This window comes from Protomyctophum parallelum, assembly GCF_964188405.1.
Source record: "Protomyctophum parallelum genome assembly, chromosome: 13".
Lineage (NCBI taxonomy): Eukaryota > Metazoa > Chordata > Actinopteri > Myctophiformes > Myctophidae > Protomyctophum > Protomyctophum parallelum.
The window spans coordinates 10,140,188-10,165,323 of NC_139708.1; the positions used below are offsets into that span (position 1 = coordinate 10,140,188).

Below are 25,136 nucleotides of genomic sequence, written 5' to 3' on the forward strand. Positions count from 1 at the left end.
CTTGTTTCTCATATAAACTTTCATTTATATCGATAAATATGCTATGGTCTTGCCAAATATCCATTCATATTTCATATACAGCCCATATTTAAAAAGTATTTTTTTAAATGCGGAGAATCGGGCCGGACAGCTCTCGGAGAGGCAAATGGTTTTGTCAAATGAGCTCAACTCCGCCTCCTCAAACCACGCTGTGCTCTGATTGGCTAGACGCAGCTTTTAAAAGCTTCAGCTTTTAAAAGCTGCTTTAAAGTTAAGTTTTGGGGAGAAAAAAAAACGCAAAAAAAAAAAAAAGCTGTTCATTCCAAGCTTCAAAACGCAAAAGCTGCTCTGCATAGAGATAACATGGGACCACGAAGCTAAAGCAGAAGCTAGCTTCTTTGGTCTGAACGGGGCTTATCACCTATCAATTTGTTATAATTAGTTTTCTTGGGAAACTAGTAACAGCTGGGGTACTATTAACAACCTATATAAGGCAAAATAGTCAACATTTCATTATACTTTATGTAGCATGTGACGTGTCAGACTATAGGGGGTTTCCATGATTCTGAATCCATTGCAAGTATTAGTTGTGCATGAAAAACACTCGTACAAACAAAACCCTGGATAGCTATACATGGAGAAGACTGGATCATCACCTAGATCTGCATTATATGTAACCGACTAGCAACTCTACGTATCTGACCCAGCAGCGTATAGATGAGAGTTGTGACAACTCCGTTCACTTCATGTGGCCAGTCCAATGGCGGCTCTTCTACATAGACCTTATATTGGCGAATTGCTAGGCGAAGTGTGACAAAGTCCTGGACCGGAAGTTGGCAGGACTTACTAGACTCAGGCAACAGCCCAGCTTTAATGATCTTAAATCCATTCTTTTTTTATTTATTCTTTAGTAATAGTACAACATAAACATGTATTACAAAGACTTTAGTTGTCACTACAATACTTTTAAAACAGTTGTCATGTTGCACACATGCTTAAAATAGTTGATATTTGCACCGCCCTCGTTGAAAACTAAAGCAGTTTTAATTATTCCTAGGGGAGGTGGGGTAAACTAGTCCAGTGTGCCAAACTAAACCTAATAACGTATGTCCACAATTCATCCAGCTGAATCCTATTATATCGTTGTCGGGCAGAGACCTCTTATCTATTTTTTTCTTCTTTTTTCTTTTTCTAAATGAATGCCTAAAGTCTACATACTTTTTTTTGCATTTTCCCGATCCAGAAAAGTTTGAGAACCGCAGATCTCGAACTAAATCTGTGATTTTACCTTCCAAAACAGTCCTGTTGGATAGCTAATTTCCAAAAAAGAATTGCATGCACCCGAATATAACAATTATATTATCACAAATCTGGGTGGGAAAGTGATTGGTCATCACTCACCCAACACCACTGAAGTGCCCTTGAACAAGGCACTGAACCCCCAACTGCTCCAGTGGAGCTGCTTAGTGGCCAACAGTATAAGACTGAGGTTGTACTGGTCAGCTCCCAGGTTTTAATGTGTGTCTGTCTGTGTTTCTATGTGCAGGGCGTTGCTGAAAATGAGCACTTGTGCTCAGCTACTACCCTGGGTAAATAAGGGGTAAAAATAATTCTTAGAATGTTATTAGGCTACAAAACAAATGACGGTGTGTGAATCACACAGGGTCATTAGGTTTTACTGGAACATAATCCTGCCTACACAATGAAATGAATCACAAAAACCAATCCAAAAGTGATTAAAAAAAACTACTAACGGAACAATCCGAGTCCCCCGTGGCTCTATAATTGTAATCCCAGTTGCCAGAAGTTCTCGCCAGCTCTCCTTTTACCCTGCCTCTACACCAAATTAATTTGCCTAAAATAGCCGATCTAAGTACAAGCACGGCACTTACAAGGCAATTTAAATGACAAATATTTTTCAGATTGAGTGCATAGAGGTGCAGGGGAAGACATCTTGAGACACGGCCCAGGGGGGCTGCAAATGGAACAAAAAGAGTACTGAGCCATAGGATTTATTTTCATTTTATATGCCCCAGACGGTGATTAGATGTATTGTGAAGGAAGTAATCTCTCTTTATCTCGTCGTCCGTTCTCATTGTCCTTTCACTCTCCCTTTCTCGCTGTCTCTTTTACACACACACACACACACACACACACACACACACACACACACACACACACACACACACTAGAGGATGGGCTGCCCCGCCCCCAGCTATTCATGTTAATGAAAGTTGCTCCCCAGCATTTGAAGCACTAGGAAGAAGAACACTCTACTTTCTGCATTTTTCTTGATTTGAGCACCACATTTTGGTGCTCAAATGCGGAAGACTATAGGGTTTCAAACGGAAGCATGTGCAATGGCAAATGCGAAAGTATTGCAATCCTAGATTTGACCACCAGCTGACGGCAGTATTCTGGGGGCTTGATGCTAGGGCTGTTAGGCCTTACTCAGCAGGATCTGGACTAGAGCAGTGGTCTGTGGTTCCCAAACTGTTTAGCTCAAGTAAAATAAACAATAAAAGTAAAAAACATTCTCTGCTTCTTCCAACACAGTGGGAGAACGAGCAGCTGACCAGCCTGGAGGAGCGAGGTCGCCTCCTGCTCTCCCTGCAGTTGGTGCCCCCTGTGGACCAGGAGCAGCACTGCAGCCAGGGGGAGGCAGCCACAGGAGGTGAAGGAGGAGGCGAGGCGCCCCGCCGCAGCGGAGGGGGGCTGTGCGTGGGGGTGCGTCGCTGTGCGCACCTGGCGGCCATGGACGTCAACGGCTTCTCTGACCCTTATGTCAAACTGTAAGTGCTTGATGTTTATTGGGGGGCTTGTATGCAACTTTACAGCCCATCGTCGCTGTCGTGTGGAAACCATTCCTTTTTGGAATATTCAAACCATTAGACCTCTTGGAAAGCCTATACGATGTTATACCTCTCCATCCAAGCATCTGTGTCATTTTAGATGTATGTTGCCATATTTTCTTGTATTGTGGACTCTTTTGTCAAGCACTTTGTGACTACGTTCTTAAAAATTGCTACACAAAGTTTATGTTATTATTATTATTATTTATAGTTTATTGTTCATACTGTCAGCACTTGTATAGGATATGAGTATCTCGCAGGGAGAGAAAAGAAAAATGAGGGGTTACAATTTTTTGTGTGTGGGGGGGGGGGGGGCATTAGCAAAAATAGCAGCTCTACATAAAGCTCACAATGCGTAGCAATGTGGTTTGTTGCATGTGTGCAGATCTGATCTGCTGTTTTGTAGCAAAGAGCTAATGTGGACAGAAAAAAGTACAGAGACAATTCTGGTCAGTTTACTAAGCCTCTACTGTTTTATAGTACAGTGACCTTTATGACCTGTTTGAACTTCAGTTCAATAAGAAACACATCTTTTAGTTTCCAAATAAGGGTTTTGAATTTCAAAACAGTAAACCAGTTGTGCCGATGCCAAATTAAGATTCCTACAGTAGGGCCTCACTATACAGATATAGGAATCACTGAAATGAGCTAATTAAGTAATCAGATTGATTGAATTAACATGATTGAACATTCCAGGGACCATCTGTTTCCCTGAAAGATGGGAAAGACCTCAAAGAATATCAACTAACTGGCACAGCTCTGAGAAAATGAGTGAGGGTGGAAAGGTTATGAGAGACTATTTGCATACTGTGGCATTCAAAAGACGTGGCCATGAAGAGGTGCCAAATTTCGGAGACAAAGCCGAACCAGACCACCACTATGTTTCGACCAATGGCCCAGTATCAGGTGCTGGAATGGGCTCTATGGCATTTTGGAAAGAACTTGGGCGACTTCCCTACTTCGTTCACAGGTGTTACTGATGATACTAATGAAGGCTCTGTTTCATTCTGGTCAAACAGAGCAGGGTGCTGCTATTGTGCATTTTGGCTCACTGGAAACACTCTACGTGTCATTGAGTGTGTTCAAATGGCCCTGAAGGTCTGTAACTCAGAGTGTACACTCTCAGAGTTATGGGGGTCCTTGAAATGAAAAGGTTCATTAATGTATATATTGTGAGGACTGGGGACCATCAACCATGGGCATTTATTACACTTCTGCAGGTAGAAGTATTCACTTCAATAGCTTCAATGGATTAAAAGTACAATATTTGGATCTGAGATCAAAGTAAAGTACAAATACCTCAGAATTGTAAGTACAGTACTTAATGTACTTAGTTATTTTCCACCACTGCAAATACAATGCTAAAAAGATTGAACCCAAGAAAGGGTAACAGGTCAGGTGGGCACCAAAACCAACTATTAGTAGGGACAACTGGGCACTAAAACCATCTGGGCACTAGGGATATGTGGGCATGGACAACAGGGCACCTAGGGGTAGGATAACTGGGCACCTGGACAACTGGGCACTATAGACATTCAGTAACAAGCCACCTATAGTTATTGTGTGCCGTTGTATTGTACAATATTATATAGCCTACATTGCCGAACCTAACATTTAACAAACAAGCTTAAAAAATCATACTAAAGTTGCTGAATTCAGCGCTGTGTAATGACTGTGTCATATGAGACATCACACATTCCAACAGAAACAATCAAATACTATGGTGATTTGCATATCAAAATTCACACCCGTGTGAAGTTAGGGGCACTAATATATTAAAGTCTAACTCATGTTGATTAGGTGATGTAATGATGATGTGAATGATCACTGAAGATCAAAATGACCAAAATGCGGAAGTGCAAACGCGCTCAACATTAAAGCCCAGCTGCACGGGTTTCCTTGTCTACCGCCCAGTGCTTCAACGTTGGAGAGCCGTTGGCCTCGGTGCCAACGCTTGCAAGCGTTCGTTATCATTACCACACGTCTGCCGCGTCATCTGCTGAAACAACTGGTGAAAAAACAATGACTTCGCCATTGGCAAAGCGACACGGCACGCACGCAACACAATCTCTCCCCTTTCAATCTTATCAAAGCCAGGTTGCTTATTGTGCTCTGGTGTGTGTGTTATATACTAGGGATGTGTAAATGTGTCCAAAATGAAAATCGATTTGTATAATTCAATATTAACGATTAATCGATTAATCGTTTTGGGGGGGGGGGATTTTTTTTTCCTTTTTTTTTTTTTTTTTTTTTATGAACCCTACAAATAAAAAACATCTTCCCCCCAAGGGGTACCTAAGTCAAAAAAGTTTGGGAGCCCCTGATGTAGTTGATTAACAATAATTGTAACTCTTGAGAGTTAATAAGGGTCCATTTGGTTACTAACTCCATCTTTTAAATGGGACCACTGGTGGTCCCTGGACCACTGTTGATCCAATTGATCACCATAGCAACCCCAGCCTAGGCCTGATTAGGTAAATTCCCAACACCTGCTAAATCCTCCAAACCTGTATATTGATTGGAATCAATCTCCACTCACACTCCTCTCATGCAGCTACACAGACACATCCCAGGCACACTTTGGTAGGCCTATAGCCCTGTCCTGTTTGGATGACAATATTGCCTTTCCAACAGATTTTCATTAAAAAAAAAAAAAAAAAAAAAAAAACGATTATCGATTATTAATTTTCATAATCGATTTCGGGTCCTATCAACGATAATCGATTAATCGATTAATCGGACCCATCCCTATTATATACGTATACCTACCTGGGGGGCCCAAATATCTATGTCTAGTTTTATATTTGAGAACTAGACATTGGGAAGATAATTATCCTGGTCCTCACAAGGTATACATTTTCTCACAATGGTATATATATTTTATGGTTAATGCCTAGGATTAAGCATTTAGACGTCAGGTTGAGGGGTTACGGTTAGGATTAGGCATTTAGGGTTTAGGCCCTAAACCCTAAATGCCTAATCCTAACCCCAACTAACTACAACCCCAACCCCTAAACTTTAGGGGTTGGGGTTGTAGTTCTGCCTCATTTGTACTTGGCCTGTGCACGGGTGTCATGCACCGAAAACAACCGATCCACAAAGTCCCACCGTGTCACTCAGCGACGCGTTGGGAGTTTGCAGATCGGCTATCTTTCAAATCCCTACAAGTGGTCAAATAAAACACAACTGTGAACTTAAAGACATGAAGCCAATTAAATAGCCAATTAAAAAATTGTATCAGTTTATATGCCTGATATGCACACACATAACCTGCTTAGGGTGCATGTATGCTATGCAGATGCATGCGTATGCACACTCAATACTCCCACTTTAGGAGGTGCAAATAAAAATTTCATAGTGTGGTTTGAAAATCAAAAACCCCCAGTGTGTCATTAGTGTGTTGAACAGCTATATGGATCAATATGACTGTATGATTGCCTCTCAAAGTAGCCTAAGATGTACTAGGGGTATGACATTTAATCGAACAAATGTATTGTGTAAAATAGACTTTTGTGAGTTGTTTTATGTCATTACATTTTGAATGAAAACAGCAGCTTACATAAGCTTACACCGTATTGCATTGTGACATTGCATTGCAAAGTTTCAGGCTATTTTTGCATGACACAGTTGTATAGCAAGCATATAAAACGAGGACCGTCGGTCCGTCCAACGGGACGATTTACTTTAATGCCTCTAAAAATGAAGAAAATTAAGAAAAAATGTATAAGACCATTACTATGTCAAAAGTAGCCAACAAACTACTATAGAGATACGTTGTTGAGCTTGTAGTTCGGCTATTTTACAATATTATCTGTGCCTTCACTCCTACAATTTTCCAATACTCTCTCCTCTCCCCTTTTCCTTTTCTCTGCTTCCTCCACCAGCTACCTGAAACCTGACCTACAGAAGAAATCCAAGCACAAAACAGCAGTGATAAAAAAGACTCTTAACCCTGAATTCAATGAGGTATGACACCCTCCCCCCCAGCCAACTCCTCTATAAATTGTCAGTGTGTGTGTGTGCATGCGTGTAGGAGAGGAATCACAAAAGCAAAGCAGGTTTAATTGAACCAGACGAGTTGTATACTAAACTAATTAAATGGCAAATATTATATAGGAGCTCAGATAGTTAAATCTACCCTGTTGGCTCTTGTGCGTTGGCTCTTGTGGGTGCGTGCGTGCGTGCGTGCGTGCGTGCGTGCGTGCGTGCGTGCGTGCGGGAGAGGAATAACGAAAGCAGAGCAGGTATAATTGAACCAGACGAGTTGTATATGAAACAAATCAAATGGCAAACATTATATAGGAGCTCTATAGTTTTAAATATTGCCTGTTGGCTCTTTTCCACTACAAGAACTTAAGTGCTGTGAAACATGATTTCATGGATTCTGGATTAGTTTTCAGATGCTATATGGCTCGGTTTCAGATTAGATTAACCTAATGTGGGTCCTGCTCAGGGCCAAATTAGCCATTGGGCCGTTGGAGCCGGGGTCCAGGGGCCCTTCATTGACCGTTGATTGGGTTCAATTTAGGTCAAAAAGATGATAAAAAGGGGGGGCTAAAGAATTATCGGAGAACCCCTGGCCTGCCCTAACCCACTGACGTCAGTCACTGGTGAGAAAATGCTGGTCGCCTCAGTAACGCCTTGAGGGGATTTCATGACATTTGGCACAACCGGCCACTTGGATTTACGGATGAAGTCATTCGAAATCCAGCAAGCTAAGGTCAAGGAGGTGCATGAGTAGAAGTGGGCAGCGACAGGTACATTGGTATAGACTCTATACTCTATACTCTATACTATAGAGTGTATCTAATGACATAGCCAGGAAAGATCTGAGTGGGCTAGAGTTTATTAAGCTTAGATATTACTATGGACCCTCCTTTTACCAAAGTTAGAAAATAGGATGTAGTTTTCTAGCAGTTCTTAGACAGTTCTTAGACAGTTAGACAGTTAGACAGCTCAACTTTTCAATTTAAGTCGCGGAGGCACACCGATCCTTGTTGGCAAATGCAGACAAATGTTTGATATTAGACTCATGTGCTTGAATTAGTTTGTTCCCCCCGTGATTCATTGTTTGATCACTTTGCGCACACAGGTCTGCTCCACAGGCACACACTGTTTTACCTGAAGCATCTGTTCCCTCAGCGGCGTGTCTCTGTTTCAGTGTGATAGTCATCCCCTACCAGAGGACAGGAATTAGGGATGTCAGTAACGGATAGTTTCCCAGCCGGTTAGCCGACAGGATTAACCGGGTCATTAACGGATAGTGGTTGATTTTTTTCCTTTTTTTAATAGGCTACCCCAAATGTAATATGCATGTATAGGCTACATAATTAAAGTTGGTAGACGAATGGTATACATTTTAAAAGACAAACAAAAAAGCAACATTTAACAATATAAATAAATTGTTGTAGGCTTAATCATCAATAAACAACGCATTGCATCTGCATGATGCATGCATCTGCGCGTCTACAGTACAGAGGTCCGCCGGTTCTAGTCCAAAACATAAATAAATCCAGTCCAGATCTGAGCAACCTATACCTATAAAGCCACTGGATGCATGGAGACTTTTTTTTATTATTAATGAAGATCAGGATGCATGTCACCGTCTTCTGTTTGTTGACTTTTCGCTGACGAAAAAACCCTCAAACATCGATAGCACATATGGCTAACTTGATAGCCGTAGGCTAAGCCGTGCCAGTGTGGGGAGATGGATTGGAGGAGGAGGAGGAGGAAGCGGCAGCGGCTGTAAACGTTCTCCCTCCAGGCCAATTGGCCAATAATGGAATTAATAATGCCAAGTAGGTCTCTGCATTTATACGGTCGACATGTGTTCAATCTCGTCTCGCTGTCACTCGCTTACATTTCGACTACCGCAAAGCTACCCTTGGGGCGGCGGTGGCTCAGGGGTAGAGTGCCTGGATGGTAATCGTAAGGTTGCCAGTTCGAACCCGGGCTCCCCCAGAGTTACTGTCGAAGTGTCCTTGAGCAAGACACTGAACCCCTAATTGCTCCCGATGTGCTAGTTGGTGCCTTGCATGGTTTCCGCTGCCATCGGTGTATGAATGTGTGTGTGAATGGGTGAATGTAATGCACAATCTCTGTAAATCGCCTTGGATAAAGGCGCTATATAAATGCACCATTTACCATTTACCCTTGTAGCCAACTAGCCAGAAGTACAACAGAGAACTTTGGGACATTGAGGGGGCAGAAAACCGAGCCCGAGCGCTGTTCATGCAGCCTGGAGTGTGACAAGCTGGGCGGCGCAAATAAGAACAATTTTAGGCATGTGTGCAACATGACAACTGTTTTAAAGTATTGTACAGTGACAAGTACAGTCTTTGTAATGTTTATGTTGTACTATTACTAAAAAAACGATCTAAAATAAAGAGATTTAAGATCAGAACACGTATTTATTATTATGCAAATTAACCGTTAAAGCTGATAAAAATATCCGGATGTTTCTTAACGGTCGGCTAACCGGTTAGCCGGTTAACCCCTGACATCCCTAACAGGAATGATTTAAATTAAAATAATTAACAATTGTTGTACTACAGGTACTAATGGTTCCCAAACTGGGGAACCATTGGCAAATGAGGCAAATGGTTTTGGAGTCCCCAGATTATTGTGCAACATTGTTTTCTCAGCCAACAAACAAAAACCATACTGTACAGTTTAAGTGTTTACAGGGCATCTGCACATTTCTAAAGTGACAATTTAAGGACCTTTGAGACTTTTTTAATACCTCTAAAAATAAATAATAAGACCATTACTATGTAAATGTAAACAACAAACTATACTACCAGTAAGACGCCTGAGGGCGAGTCACGTGCACCAATCCACCTCATTGACGGAAGACTGCTGGGCGAGCGCTGGCGCTTTGGCATGGGGGGTCAGATCAACATGGAATGAATTCTGTACTGGCCATATAAGGAGCATGTCTTGAGTGTACAGGGATTGATGAGGTCAAGATTCAAGATTCAAGATTCAATAATTTATTTGCCATGTCAACAAGTTGATAGGAATTTGTCATTGTGTAGGCACTCATTGCAGTTACGGGGATAGAGACAACAATCAGAGCTACACAGCTGCAGCCATATTTCGGTGCTGCCCTCAGCTTTCTTGCATCAGAAAAAAAGAAAAGAGGAAGAAGAAGCATAGGGGGTGGAGAGGGGGGGAGGGGTAAGAAGACATCGCATCACATTTCAAGTAAGATGATAATACTCGGCTGTGCAGGCACGTTTCTGGGTGGGGGTGGCGGGGGCCAGGCATAAAAAAGCTCTCTTCCTACGCAAGCCATCGAAGGGATGAGCTGCGCGGGGGGAGGAAAAAAAGATACCTAGCTGCAGGGGGAGTGGTGGGGGGGGTAGAAGGCGGCTGTGTGTAAAGACATGTGTGTCCATGAGAACAGTTCGGTGGAAAGTTAATTTCCCATGTGTTTGTGTAACTGTTCCTGGCACGTTGCCTCATTGTCCTGCGTTATCATGGCGGGTTCAGTGGAGACGCACACGGCCCAGACGAAGACACAACAGGTGTCAGGGAGGGTGTGGGTTGAGGTGGGGGGGGGGGGCAGAGGATATTTTTCTTACGTTGTCTCTTCTTGTGGAGATTGTCAATTGGGGGGGGGGGGGGGGGAATCCAGATTCATGTTTAGAGCGAGGGATAGCAATATGGCTATTTCTCCTCTATGTCCGTTATGGCTCTCTGTCAGTCATGGCTCTCAGGGCGCTGACCTGTTCCAAGATCGTGTCCATCTTCTGATGCATCTGCAGGGCGCTGGCCTGTTCCAAGATCGTGTCCATCTTCTGATGCATCTCCCCAAGTGCCCTGCCCAACAATCTCTGCTCCAAGGCAACGAGTCTATCATGGCAGGCAGCATAGGGGCTCTGTTCAGCGTTGCCATTTTTCCAATTCTTCGGTACGCAAGACCAATGCACAGCCCAATCAGCAGAAATCTTGTCACCATAAATCCAAATAATGCCTCTTCTACGCTGATAGTCGGGGGAAGCAGGGCCGGCCCTCCCATCAGGCAGAAAAGGCAGTTGCCTAGGGCATCATGAGGGGAGGGGGGGCATCCACCAAGCAAAAAAAACAAACACAGTGCTTTAGAACACAAGGGGGCCGTGGTCATTTTTCAAGGGGGCATCACGGAAAATCCTGCCTAGGGCACCAAATTGCTCAGGGCCGGCACTGGGGGGAAGATCCATCAGGGTATTGAGCAAGCTCTCCAGAACCCAATTTACATGAGAAAAAAATGTTGTCCATGATTAGTTCCATGTTTTGATAGTTTCAGGGGTTTCGAAGAGACAGTGTAGAAGAGACGCTCTGAGCAGGGAGTACAGACAGGGAGGGAGAGAAAAAGATGCGACCGCCCTCTTCAAAAAGCAAGCAAGAGAAGAAGAGTCAGATCAACATATGGAATGTCAGAACAGGTCAGCTCCATACAGTATATGGAGATCTAAGGGTGGTAGCGGGGACATTTGAGTGTACAGGGTTTGATGAGGGCCCAGGTAGGGCTGGGCATGTTGAGAACTCGCTTGTCTAGAGTTTGAAATTTGAATGGACACGGTATAAGTCAAAAGGGAGACATCGAAGAGGGGAAGGATCAACATATGGAAAGTCAGAACAGGTTCTGAAATATATCCATATATGGAGATCTAAGGGTTTGAGGTCAGATGTAGAGTTGCTGGCCAATAGTGATGACATCAGGGATGTGTGTGTGTGTGTGTGTGTGTGTGTGTGTGTGTGTGTGTGTGTGTGTGTGTGTCTTATTTTCTCTAGTTGCTATTGTTTTCACAGTAAATAATATCCTTGTTGGAAAACGGCCTAAGCAGACTGCATGCTGAGTGCTTGTATAAATTATTACATTTGGATTAATTCCTTTCAATGAGCCTTGGATGCCATGGAAACCGAGTTGGCACATACTGACAATAAAAACAGCATTGAAAATGTAAGCCTTGGTATGCTGGTTAAAATGAGCATAATACCTTTTAATTAAGCTTTCTGTAACAGAGAACAGCAGCTTATAGTGAAAAGAATTGTTCATTCCATTAAGATGGGGATTTTCAATAATTTACAGTACAATATAAATAATAAAGCACAACACATCTCATATTATAGTAATGTAATGTATAGGCTACGCAATATACAGTGTTGAAGAGCATGGTGCCTCCTTGGCCTAAATGTACAATGTGTGGGTGACTCAAATTACATCAAATGTGTGAATCACAGAGTATGTGTGTTTTGAGTCCAGTGATAATGTTATCGATAAATGTGGAGAACTCCAATGATGCCTAATAAGTTGTTTCACATTATGAAGTAACCACTCTGGCCTATTTCAAAAAGTGAAAAAAGCTGATCAGTAAACTTGAGAACAAAACAATGAGTTTTAACGCTCCATTGTTAGCTTGTGGATTTAGAGTTCTTTTTTTGCATTCTGAAAATCTGTTACATTCTGGGGAGAAATTACCACTTTTCAATACAGTGACATTAAAAAGAAAATGTACTTTGTATATATGTGTTCATTGTGTTGGTTGTAGTCAGACTCTCTGTGTCCACTTTGCAGGAGTTCTTCTATGACATGCCCCTGTCAGAGCTGACCAACAAGACTCTGGAGGTAACCGTATGGGACTATGACATAGGACGATCCAACGACTTCATTGGTGAGGCCGCTGACTGTTTTCTTCTCTCGAAGTCATCCTGTGGTATAGGGTTGCCAACGACCTGAACTATGTCCCTTTATTTCTAAGAACCGCAGCATCCCTATTCTGGGGGAATATTAGTCCAAAATAGCAGATGTGCAAGCTCACAGCGTGTCGCATTGAGACATGTTGGGAGCTTGTAGATTTGCAAAGAGATTTGGTATAGACAGAAAGAAGCGGTCCAAGTACAGAGAAAACTCAGGTCCAGTTTATCGAGTCAAGAGGTTTTAAATGGTTATAACCTGTATTATAGTATATTAATATAGAAGCTGTTTGAACTTGAACACAAGATGAGTGTCATTGATTGATTAAATGAAGAAAAAAGTGGATTGTCCGCACACAATTATGTAATTTTTATTACAACCTATAAATACAACAACGTTTCGCCCCTCCGGGCTTTCTCAAGTTACATGGGTATGGCCTTGAAATCCTTAAATAGGTGGAACATAACTGGGTGTCAACATTCAATCAATTGATAAGCACCACCTATTTAAGGTTTTCAAGGCCATACCCATGTAACTTGAGAAAGCCCGGAGGGGCGAAACATTGTTGTATTTATAGGTTGTAATAAAAAAGACGGGGAGCAGAATTATATCGTGTGCGGACATTCCACTTTTTTCTTCATTTAGTCATTTTTTGGATCCAGCACCGTATTCTGAAACTGGGATGTGCATATCGTTTTCCTGCTTTACATGTCATTGATTGATTCCCAGAAAGAAAGTGTTATGAGTTCAATAAGGGATATATCAGTTTCCAAATAAGGGTCGATTCCGCATTCCAAGGCACGCTTGGCAACCCTATTGGTGCATGTGTTTAAGGGTGCAACAAGTTAATCAAACTGTATCGTATCAGGTGGCGTGCGTCTGAGCCGTCACTCACAGGGAGACGCCCTCCGCCATTGGACGGACTGCCTAAAGAACAAGGGCCAGAGAGTGGAGCGCTGGCACGTCCTGACCAATGAGCTGCCCAGAACCTTATGCCACGATTAACCCCCCGTGTGCAACAAAATAAACTCCTCGTCAGCTGCACTGGGCTAGCTTGATGAAGAACAAGTGACAGGGAATATATCATAACACAGTTCTAATGTTTACTATGGGTTGGAGTCATGTAAGGTCACCAAGGTCAGTAAGAGGTACCCGAGAGGTCAAATATATACAGTATTGTCACCGTCGGGCAGAAACGTTGTTTCGCGTCCAAAACTGTTACCGTTGTCAGGAAATGGAAAAAGGAAACTGTGAGCCAATCTCTTGTTAATACATAACCTACAGACACTTTCAACATGTCGTCCTCCCTGCATGTCGTTCAAATAGCAAAGAAATTATGCAGATTTTACAAGCTCATAATTCCTGCCATCTAGACGCATTGTGAGCTTGTTTGCATGACACTGTCAACGACAAAGCATCAAATCAGGCATTCATTTTTGAAAAATAAAATGAACAACAAAAATAACAAAAAGATTAATGTGGAGATAATAGGTTTCCGTCCGACAGCATCAATAAAATGATGAAAGCCAAACAACAGCATGCCAAAATCGCACGCAACAGGTGGCCATGATGATGCCATTATGAATGATTGATAATTCAGATGTTTTTGGAGCATGTTTTGGGGACGTTTGTCGGAGAATGCATCGCCAGAAGGCCTGCTTTTTGGTTCCATCAATAGCAGCATTTATAGCTCTATACGCTCTACGCCAGGGTTCCCCAATAGGCGGCCCGCGGGCCATTTGCGGCCCACAGAGCGCCCCCTTGTGGCCCATGAAAGAATTTAAAAAAAAAAAAATGTTTTTTTTTTTCTTGTTTTTTTTTAAGGGTCCCAGATATAAATGGCATGAAATGGGGGTCAGTAGCCTATGCATGTCAAACTGGGCATCCTTTTCAAATGGGGTCTTGCCCTGAAAATGAATTTTCAGGGCAAGACCTCAACCTCGCGCGTGCAGACTCGGCCCCCAGCCTGGTACGCTAGTCAAAATATGGCCCTTGAGGAAAATTAATTGGGGAACCCTGCATGGCTCCAAAACGCTACCCACTGCAGAGACTGAGGCTCTTGCCCAGGCCTCAGTCTTTCAGCAGCCTATGGCCTGGGCAAGAGCTCCATTACCTGGGGGTGGGCTGCCTAACAGACGCTAGTCACACTACGCTTCTGTTATGGGGATCAGGGATGCGTTCTAACGTGCGTGCACCGTATCGTGCCGCATAACTGCGAGTACACGATGTGAAAACATTATTGATACCATGCCGTGGTACTCTATTCCACGACCATGACATCACTGCTTATTTTACAATTTAACATTTTGGAAATAGAGAAAGATATCCGATCTACAAGCTCACAGCGTGTTCAGCTATGTTTTGCTATTTTTAGACATTATTGAAAATGTCACATAGGAGGTGGGGTCACTATTGGGCATGATGTATTTAGTCGTTTATTTTTCCCGACTGGCGCTGCATGCTTGCGTCTCGCTGTAATGACCATTCTCAATTGGATTCCCATAAAGGTTTCAATCAATCAATCATTCTGGCTGTAGTCTAGTAGTCTTGTCTAGTCTACGTGCATGCTACGTGCATGCTCTCTCAGTCTCATCAAGGTGTCAGACAAGCTAATACACAACAATTCATCAATCTTTGTATGCTGACTGTAGGTGTGAGCTGCGCCCACTGGTCACATACGATATTATAGTGACAATGTCAACATTGAAGTATTTGAAAACAAGAGCCCGGTGGCCATATAAGGGCCTCTTCCCCCGTCGTGTCTCTGGCACACAGAGACCCCTTTTCCACCGGTTGGTTCCCAATGGGAATTCATAATTAACGTTTCAATTTTGGAGCTCTGGCTCATGGACTAAGAACCAAAAAGAACTGAACCGGTTCCCACTGGGAACCAACCGGTGGAAAAGGGGCCAGAGAGAATGAAGTGGAACTATCCATCTGGTCACGGAAAAGTGACCAGAAGGATAGAACTGTGGGAACAGGTTGTTTTCTCTCCTCTCAAGTTTGATACCATTAAATAACAGTAACGTTAAGCTGATGTGCTACTCGGTCTCTTGCTAACAGAGCTGGGCAGCAGTGTTTTGTCGACTACCCTTTTTCTATGATGACAACTATATAAAAACTAAGCTATGATGACTAAAATGTTAGGAAGGGACTAGTGCAGAAGACACCCATAGAACTAAAGGACATTTAGGACAATTTAGGTTTGGTTGCATGCTGAAAATAGCAGGTCTGAGCTACTTTGAGCAAGTGTAAAATCAGCCATTATGACGCCATCACGGCCTGCCAAAATACATTTTAGTCAACGAAATAAACTGTAGATTTAGACTAAAATCGCATATTTAGTCGACTAAAAAAAAAACATTTCAGATGAGAACTTTGCTGTAAAAATCAACACTTCTGCATGGACAGGTGTGTCTGTATATATCCGTCTTCAGTCCCAGGGCTGTGTTCTGTGTCATATTGTGCCTGGCAAAACATAAGAGAGTATTTATTGCGTTTGATGAATGTCAACAGTGTTGATAAACTGCAGCTTGGAAAAAGATAACCATGTTGTGCCTGAACATGAGTTCATATGCGCCTGCATGAAATGAAACTCGTCCAGTCCAGACAATATATGGGCATGATGATACTAGGCACAAACAAACAATGGTTATCTGGTCCCTCAGTCAAGGTTTAAATTACAATTGAAAGGGTTGGCATAATGAGCAATATGGATGCACATCTCTCAGCCAAGCCATAGTATAATTAGTCATTTATATTTGAAAACACATGAAAGAAAAATCTGGGTGAGCCCATTTGAATGGGCCTGAGGCAGCTGATAACATTAATAATATGATTGTGTACAATTGTCAGGTTCTTGGTTAGTTTTGAGCCCTTAACCCATTCTGAACGGGCACCCATTTTGGTGTTGGCATCATGTTATGCTTTAGCTATTTAAAAATAGCAGATCTACAAGCTCATATCGCGCCACCGAGTGGCGCGATACGAGCTTGTAGGTCTGCTATTTTTGAAAAAATCGAAGAACGACTGACATTTTTTAGAATCTGATCTCAGGTCAGAATGGGTTCATCAGGACCAGTGTGTGTCCGGCGGAAACCTCGTATGAATCTGATCTCAGGTCAGAATGGGTTAAGAGTATTTGCTCAGGGCCCCTGGGAGGTCAGGGCTGAAGTATCTCCAATAGGTTGCAGAAGGAGGACAGGACACTGTAGCAGCACGGACATTTCAAGCCTTTTATTAGGTGCTAGTACAAGAAAACGTTACGACCTATACGATCTTCAGAGTCATGATGACTCTGATAAAGAGCGTATACGTCGTTTTCTTGTACTAGTGCCTAATAAAGGTCTTGAAATGTCCGTGCTGCTCCAGTGTCCTCTCCTCCTTCTGCAACTATTGTCCTTCTCCCTGTGATGCACCGGACCAGCTGCCCCAGGCTTGAGGTGCATTGGTAGATTCCCTTTGTTGTATCAATTAGGTTGTTAAAGTGGTTCAATCAGGCTGTCGATTATAAAGAATGTATTAACTTTTTTCACATTGATTCGTTGATACATTTAAAAAGTAAAAAAGAAAGTTTTCAAAATAATCAATATCCACAGCCCTAATTGCTATCAATACTAGTGTCTCACATCACCACCTTGTGTCCAAATACCCAATCTATTCCTTTAGTAATCCACTATTTTAATGGCATCCATCACACTGTTCAGCAATTATGAAAACAAATCCAGTTGTCTCAACGTATTGAATGCATTTGTGTCCGCCAACTGATATGAATAAAAGTGGTTCTTCCTCATTGTTGCATGATGCAATATGTTGATATACATCTTTATATTGATCTACGGTCCCTTGCCTGTTTTCTAACAATTGTACAAAGGTATTCCTTGAGCGAGACGTGACACACATCGCAAAGATACTGTCAATGTTATGCCGGTATTACGGTATTCGTGTCCGTCCTTTTATGCACGACTGAATGTATGAATGTGGCTTTCTATACAATACTTGTTCCCCAACTGTTGTTTACATACACGGATCTTGTGCTCTCAAGATGTGTCTTACATTTCTATAAGGTGTTTTATGTACGAATATGACAATAAATTTGGAATGCAATACGATACAACATTGTACTGTGACTAAATTCTTCTTTGAGTTCTGCTATAAATTGCTATTTCATTCATGTATTCGATTGATTATTTACTTATTTAAAATGTTCCCTCCTTGGAGAAATTGGCCTAATTACAGGTAAAATATATATATTTTTTTAAATCACATCGTTCTTTTGGTCAATGATTATGACATGATGTTACTATCCTATCCAGTAATATCCGTCAAACCATAGGCTTTTAAGGTCACAGTGTCCTTCTGGAGCAGGAAAAAATCAATATGACACTCTGTAAACAATCAATAACATACCTCCCTTTAGTAACAGAACAAAGCTTGCCCTTTGAGGTAGCATGCAGGCTCTCATACAAATCACATGGAGCACATGACGTGACGCCACAGCTGCAGAGAATGGTTCCTTCATTGGCGTACTGGATCCATTTACATTCAAGCGGTGCAAAGACGAGCCTGTTATGGCAATCAAATGGCTAAAACTATACACATAAAAGACCACACTACGCAAGAACGTACTAATTTACGTGTGTGCGTGCGTCACTGCGTGCGTGCGTGCGTTTTTGTTCAGATAGTCACAGCTTGTTGAGCCCTAAAGCTTGTTGAACACACAAATTACTCCTGGCCGTGGCTATGGATTTTTTTGACTGGAGCGTCCAGTCAGTGGGTCAGTGACAACAGAAGATGCAATATAGATAAATCCATGGAGCGGTGCCCTGTAGGCCAGGTGTAGGCAATCAATACCGAGGTGTGCGCTTAATTACCGGTAAAATGTGACTATACTTTTATTAGAATGACTGTCATTGTGGCCACTCCCAATCTTGTAGATCTGCTATTTTATATACTTTTGTGTGATGCTTTAGTGTGCTCAAGGGGCATTAATGTACGAAATAACACAAAAAGTTAAAAGAGAGATAGGAGATTTCTGCCCATTGCCCAACAGTGTGGAAGTGGAACAGAATCTCTTTGAAGTCACTTCATTATATTTACATTATTGCAGTCACACAGTGTGGAATGTCATCTTTCTATGACATATACTCAATATTTGGGAACGGTTTCAGTCTAAACTGACTGCCATTCACTCACATTATAAAGTTACAGTTATAACAACATAAAACTATTCGTTTCCCTTTGTACAGGATATGTATACAGTGTAGATCGGGGTCCCAGAGATTAAACATGTAATTGAGGGTCCATGGCCTAATCCATATCAATCTGGGGGTCCTTGAAATTAGAAGGGAGAACTACTGTACTTTTCCAATCGGATCTCCTCCTACCAAGCCAGTGGTGTACTGTAAACTGTAAAGTACATTACTCAAGTGGGCTACTGTACTTAAAGGACAACTTTGGGTTTTTTCAACCAAGGTTCATGTTTAGGCTGTTATTAGAGAAAGTAAAAGATGTGTTAAATGTTATTAATTTGCTTATTAGACAGACATCCGCCACTGTATGCCGGAAATATCCGAAAATTGCATGTGAGTCAACAGTCTGCATCGAGAGAGTAGACTGGATGATCCATGACACAGCGGTGTCACGTGCCGGAAATTGCCGATATAAGCTGACAACACATCACATCCACGATACATTGTCAACAACACCGTCATACAGTACGACAATGTATAAATCAGGTTCAAGAACACACAATCAGTGGAGGTGCGAAGACTGCGCACAGATTAAACATGGACGAAACAAAGCCAGCAAATAAACATGGACGAAACAAAGCCAGAAAATAGCAAATGTAGCAGGACATTCTACGTTTGTTTTTGTTTTTCAGACACTTGTAAGTATAAATACCTAAGTTCCGGTAGGTCAACCGTCAAGTTAGCTTGATGAGGTAAATATCGAACGTTTCTGGTTGAGCTATGAGATCTCACGCATTGAGGCAGTCAGTTGACAAATGACCCCACTCTCACACGCAAAACACGCAACACCTCCTATAATCATGCTGTGCAACCACGAATCCAAAACCTTTTCCTCTAAACATCTATTAATCTAGTTACATATATCCTGATGCTCTCACACACAGAGCTACAGTATCAGTGATTTAGGCATTCCCCACCTCACCTCCTATCTCTGGTATAAAATTCGATTCAACTTGGACTTACTTCAAAGTCCCCATAGCACATTATATTTTGTTAAAGGGATGATCTGTCATTTGTGCCAATTTATACAGCATTAGTTGTCGTCGTTCTCGTTCTATTCACGACACAGAACCAAAGCTGTGATACTCACATGCTGAGTTGTCAAGTGTGTATAATTGAACCCAGAACCTTCTGATTCAAAAGGTGAGCCTGCTACCAAATAACAAGCTACCCAGACATCTGGACCTACCCCCTCCGCCCACATATCTCTACATACCATGTTTTGTTTAGTTTTGTTTGTATTAATTCAGCCCAGGTGCCAAGCACAGTTGAATGTGAAAATAGTGGGCTGAGTTCGCCTCAGGGTGACAGCGTGTCACAGCTGGGACATTACCATAAAAATAGGTGTGTATAATTGAACACGCCAAAGTGGCAGTTGGTCTAAAAGTGCCTGTGCTCCTGGCGTTAAGGCCTGTTTTTTGTCCAACACAACATCATGATGCAATTTGGTGGTTTTATATGAACCACATAATCTAATGTCTAATGTTGTAATGCTAGCCAGTAATTCTGGCCATAACCAAATTCAGTTGTAACGGAATATATTTTACAGTTTAAAAAGTGCTGACAAAAGTTCTCAAAAACATCAGTTGTCCTACATAGGCAGTTTGTGTCTTGTGCTTACTTATTTAAAAACTGTTAAAGGAGCATTCAGTGATTTGGGTGATTTGGAAAAAACTCTGCCCCAGTAACAAGATGTGCACATGCACGCACTACAGTGGGGGGACACAACAGGCCAACAGCACGCATACAAAGGCCCACTCCCTCTCTATCCTGATTGGATGAAGGCTGGGCCACCTAGCCAAAAAGGTATTCTTTACCCCAGGGGTTAACTGGGGACAGGGAGGAACTAAGTGATATTTGAATTAAGTGAAATCACTGAATATAACTTTAACCCATTCTGACCAGGCACCCATTTTGGTGTCAGCATCATGTTATGCTTTAGCTATTTAAAAATAGCAGATCTACAAGCTCATATCGCGCCACCGAGTGGCGCGATACGAGCTTGTAGGTCTGCTATTTTTTGAAAAATCGAAGAACGACTGACATTTTTAGAATCTGATCTCAGGTCAGAATGGGTTCATCAGACCAGTGTGTGTCCAGTGGAAACCTCGTATGAATCTGATCTCAGGTCAGAATATGACACCCCCCCCCCCCCACCCCCCCCCACCCCCAGTAAAAAAAACACTTTGTTTGAAATAGACACTCATGCTTTCCAAGGTGTGATTTGGGCTGGGAGGAGGAGTAGGACTAAGGCCCTATACATCCTCTCTGGGGGGGGGGGGTACTACCTGTGAGTGGGGAGTGTTGGCTGATGAATGAATATCAACATCCTGATACTGGGAGGTCAAATTATGACAGGCAATTCCTGCTGCCAAAATATGACCCCCCCAGTCAAAAAACACTTTGTTTGAAATAGACACTCAGTAGACTGCAGTGGTGGACAAAGTACTCAACCCCAATAGGCCACTCCTAGACAAACCTTACTCAACTATTTTTTTAAGTTGTACAGTCACTTTTGACTGTACTTTTTAAAATAGTATTATTCAAAAGTACAAATTAAAAAGTACATTTTTGTTTAATGCATTGCTGTATAACAATGTTGACATTTTCTTACATTTTCCCAAAATATCAATAATAATTCCAATAGATCATAATTATGTACAAGCTCAGTTGTCTTTGAAAGTATCCACAAATACATATAGTACAGAACTGTCTTTGAATCGTCCCAAATGATTTCAGGTGTAAACCGTTGCACTGGAGCGCCATCCTGTGGCTAAACCGCAACCCCACATACTGCAGTCTACTATATGTCTTACATACATACTGCAGTCTACTGTAATAATATAGTATAGTATACTGTAATAAAGGAGGGATATCAGTGGGCACCCTCTTAATTCTTAAGAGGTGACCCCAAGCTACAATAATCAGTTGAGAAAAAAAACTTTTACTGACGAAACCACGTTCAGCCAAAAATCAAATGATATGCACAACATATTGTATTTATGATTAATGAATTATTAATGAATGCTTATCAACCCTTTCGTGCCCAAAAATTCCATAAAATATATCTTTTGAGATTGTATGCACAATAATCATGTCAAATGAATCAACTTTGCTTTCTACAGTCCGTATTAGTGAAACTGTAGCATATTTCTTTTCAGGTGGTGGCATATTAACCCTTTCAGGCCATCTATCGAGCACCAAACATTTCCCAAACATTTCCCACAAAAGTAGTTATGAGATTTCATGCAACGATCAAATCCAATAAAATGTACTATTTAATCAAATAAAGATGTATTCATAAAGTATTTTTATGTGACACCACCCATTGCTGGAGGATGGAATGGTCGGTGGACCAACCAGTTCATATAACCTTCATGAGGTATGGCCACAGTGCAGGATGGATTATTTGAATAACATTGAAGCAAGAGACCCTGAAGACCTTGGCCCTGAGTTGTCACATCGGCTCCCAGATTGAGTCAGACATGAAAGATATGGAAGAGAGAAGAGGAGGACAGAGATACTGCAAAGTCTCCCATGTCTGATTTCAACACTCATCTTGTGCTATAGGCATTCCAAGTGCCATTTAGACCTTCAGGTCCTGTTCCGTTAAGGAAACTATAGAGGAAACTTGACTACTATTCTGGGAGAAAAGAACCTACAGGTAGCTTCTCTACCAACAACACATCAATCATTCATTGTGCCCATGGCACTTTTAAGCAGATTTGTGGCAAAAGAAAAAGTTTGACTGGCAGTAAGTAAGAGTGAAAACCTACTGTATATGGTTTTAGTGTAGAATGTTCACAGATAAGCCAGCTGAAATTGTTCATTCATATAGGAAAGGGGATGTGGTGGACATGACCACTTCCAAATAATTTATTTTCAATGCAAATGTGTTGCATTTGTAATTTTGCATTGATTATTGTATTTTATGGTATTTTCCTGTTTTGCATGAAGTGGCTAATATCTAAATGCCCCGTTCTGAAATCAAATACATGTAGGCCATTGGGGAACAGCAACCGTTTACATCCCTGCAGCCCTATGATAGCAGCAGGTTAGAAAAGCTAAATAGGCCTACCAAGTTATTTGTTTCACTCAAACTATGGGTCAATAACTCACTATATGACAAAGCAAAGAAATACAAGAAACTGAAGCAAGGTTCCTCATTCCTATCCTGAGAGAGAGACAGAGAGAGAGAGAGAGAGAGAATTAAAGAGGAATAGGCCTAGAATCTTCTAGATAGACAAGAGGTGTTGCCACCAAGCCAGTCATGAACCGATATCAGCCAACCTGTCATAGATCATAACCTTCAACAGCTGCTCAACACAGATCCACATCACGTCTAGAAGTATTCCACATTGGAATACTTATTAACCTCGCCCACCAGGCTTTCCACAATACTTGAAAATGGGATGAATTAATTTGCAACACCCTCCATTGACTCCCCATGCACTCATCCAAATTAATTGCGATCTGCTTGTATGGGTAATAAACGACGTAAAACTCACCAACATTGCAGCTGTAGGGAAAGCTTGAATTATCCTCTTTCAATCTGCAAAGCGTTTGTTTCATAAAAATCCACCATAGACAGTACTTTCTGTCAAGAAATTCTGTGCAGGTGACTTTTTCTAAGTGTTTGTTGTTTGGAAGCAGTCCGCACTCGTCGAAGTCACTGAACGGCATGCGTTCCACCACCTGTGCGTTTGTTTCATAAAAATCCACCATAGACAGTACTTTGTCAAGAAATTCTGTGCAGGTGACTTTTTCTAAGTGTTTGTTGTTTGGAAGCAGTCCGCACTCGTTGAAGTCACTGAACGGCATGCGTTCCACCACCTGTTTCGAAGAATGCAGGAGGCAGCAGCGCGACCCGTTAATTAGTACCTTACTTAATACCTTGGCTTCAATTATGTTAGCTACTTAGCTTTGTTTCAATTTCAATCATATTTGTACAAAATTATTATCTATAATTATAATCATACACTAGCCAGACAGATGGCTAGACTATTGTGGAAATCAATTAATCAATAATAAAATATTACAATAATTAAGACTAGGCTACTCAAAAAAAAGTATATCATAATACAGAAAATGTTAAATTGTAAACCATCTCAAAGTATGTAAATTATGCTCTCAATACTTGGTATAGGCTACTTTTGAACAATAAGTTACTTCATCAATAAAGAGTTGACTCTGAGGGTTTAAAAGGTTAAAGCTGCTATAAGCAATAATATGTCACATTTTTAATTACCTTTTTTGTATTCAGACAACCAGCAATGGGTAGAACGCTCCAAAAATATATATAGTCTCTCACAAAAAGGTCATTAAAATGTTGACATATTATTGTTTATAGCAGCTTTAGGGTTAATTAAGGGTTTAATCTGCAACAAGCCAACAACCCCTGCTCTACTGGGTTCAGGTCAGGCCAGTTGGCTAGTCAAGCACAGTATGGTGGTCATGATGTACACCAGTTACTAGTAGTTTTGGCACTGTGGTGGGTGGTGCCAAGTCCTGCTGGAAAAGGAAATCAGCATCTCCATGAATCTTGTCATTATGCACAAAGTGCTCTGGACTTGATAAAACAGACTGCATCAACGCCAGCAGATGACATAGCATAGCTCCCATGAAACCTTCAAGCAACATGGATTCTGCATTTCATTTGGAAATCAATGTCCCAAAGTGTCTGTAGGAAGAGTAAGAGGCACAGAGTCAGAGTTGCTTCATCAACATCATCACAAGTGTGTTGATTCGGGCAAGCGAAGGAAGGATGGATTATAGGAGACCTTTGGTAATCCTGGGGGTTTCAGCTTCCTCCAGCTGATCATGATGCAGGGTTACGCGTCTTGCTCAGTGTCATGAACTGGCTCACATCATGACAAAAAGGGAGACGACACACAGGATTAAACTTAACATTATTTTATGTATAACTAAAATAAGGCTTGAACGGTGCAAAATGTATGAGGTGTGAGTGGTCAGTGACATCAGTAGTGTAAAGTGTGTATGGCTGTGTGAACATGGACTATGTGCGAGTGCAGAAAGCAACTGAACTGAAACTACTTCAAACAAGCATAACCAAACAGGCAGTGTGACCTGTGCAGGGGAGAGAGAGAGAACGGCCTCAGCCAGCCTGCTTTTATACCCAAGGGGATAATTGGGACCAGGTGTGTCAATCCCCAAGACACACCTCAGCAGGCTGGCACTCTCCTCCTACACAGGGACAGAGAACAACAATTAGTATCCAACCAAACCAACCCCACACACACCCCCATGGGATGGGTCATCACATCAGCGACCCTTCAACTGTTCGACACAGGAGACCAACCGGTGACCTTCTGATTACCATAGACGGCATTTGGTAATATTTCAAAACAAATC

General features: G+C 41.8%; 1 protein-coding gene across 1 annotated transcript in view; it reads left to right on the top strand.

Moving 5' to 3' along the window:
- doc2a (double C2-like domains, alpha) overlaps positions 1–13,518 on the top strand; it is a gene marked incomplete at both ends in the record, with an annotated part of 75,922 nt that extends 62,404 nt beyond the window's left edge. Inside the window, 4 exons of the mRNA XM_083778923.1 lie at positions 2,536–2,771; positions 6,716–6,797; positions 12,394–12,490; positions 13,382–13,518. Coding sequence (XP_083635049.1) covers positions 2,536–2,771; positions 6,716–6,797; positions 12,394–12,490; positions 13,382–13,518 — 552 coding nt within the window. The remainder of the gene's footprint in view (positions 1–2,535; positions 2,772–6,715; positions 6,798–12,393; positions 12,491–13,381) is intronic.
- Between the last annotated feature and the right edge of the window lie 11,618 nt (positions 13,519–25,136).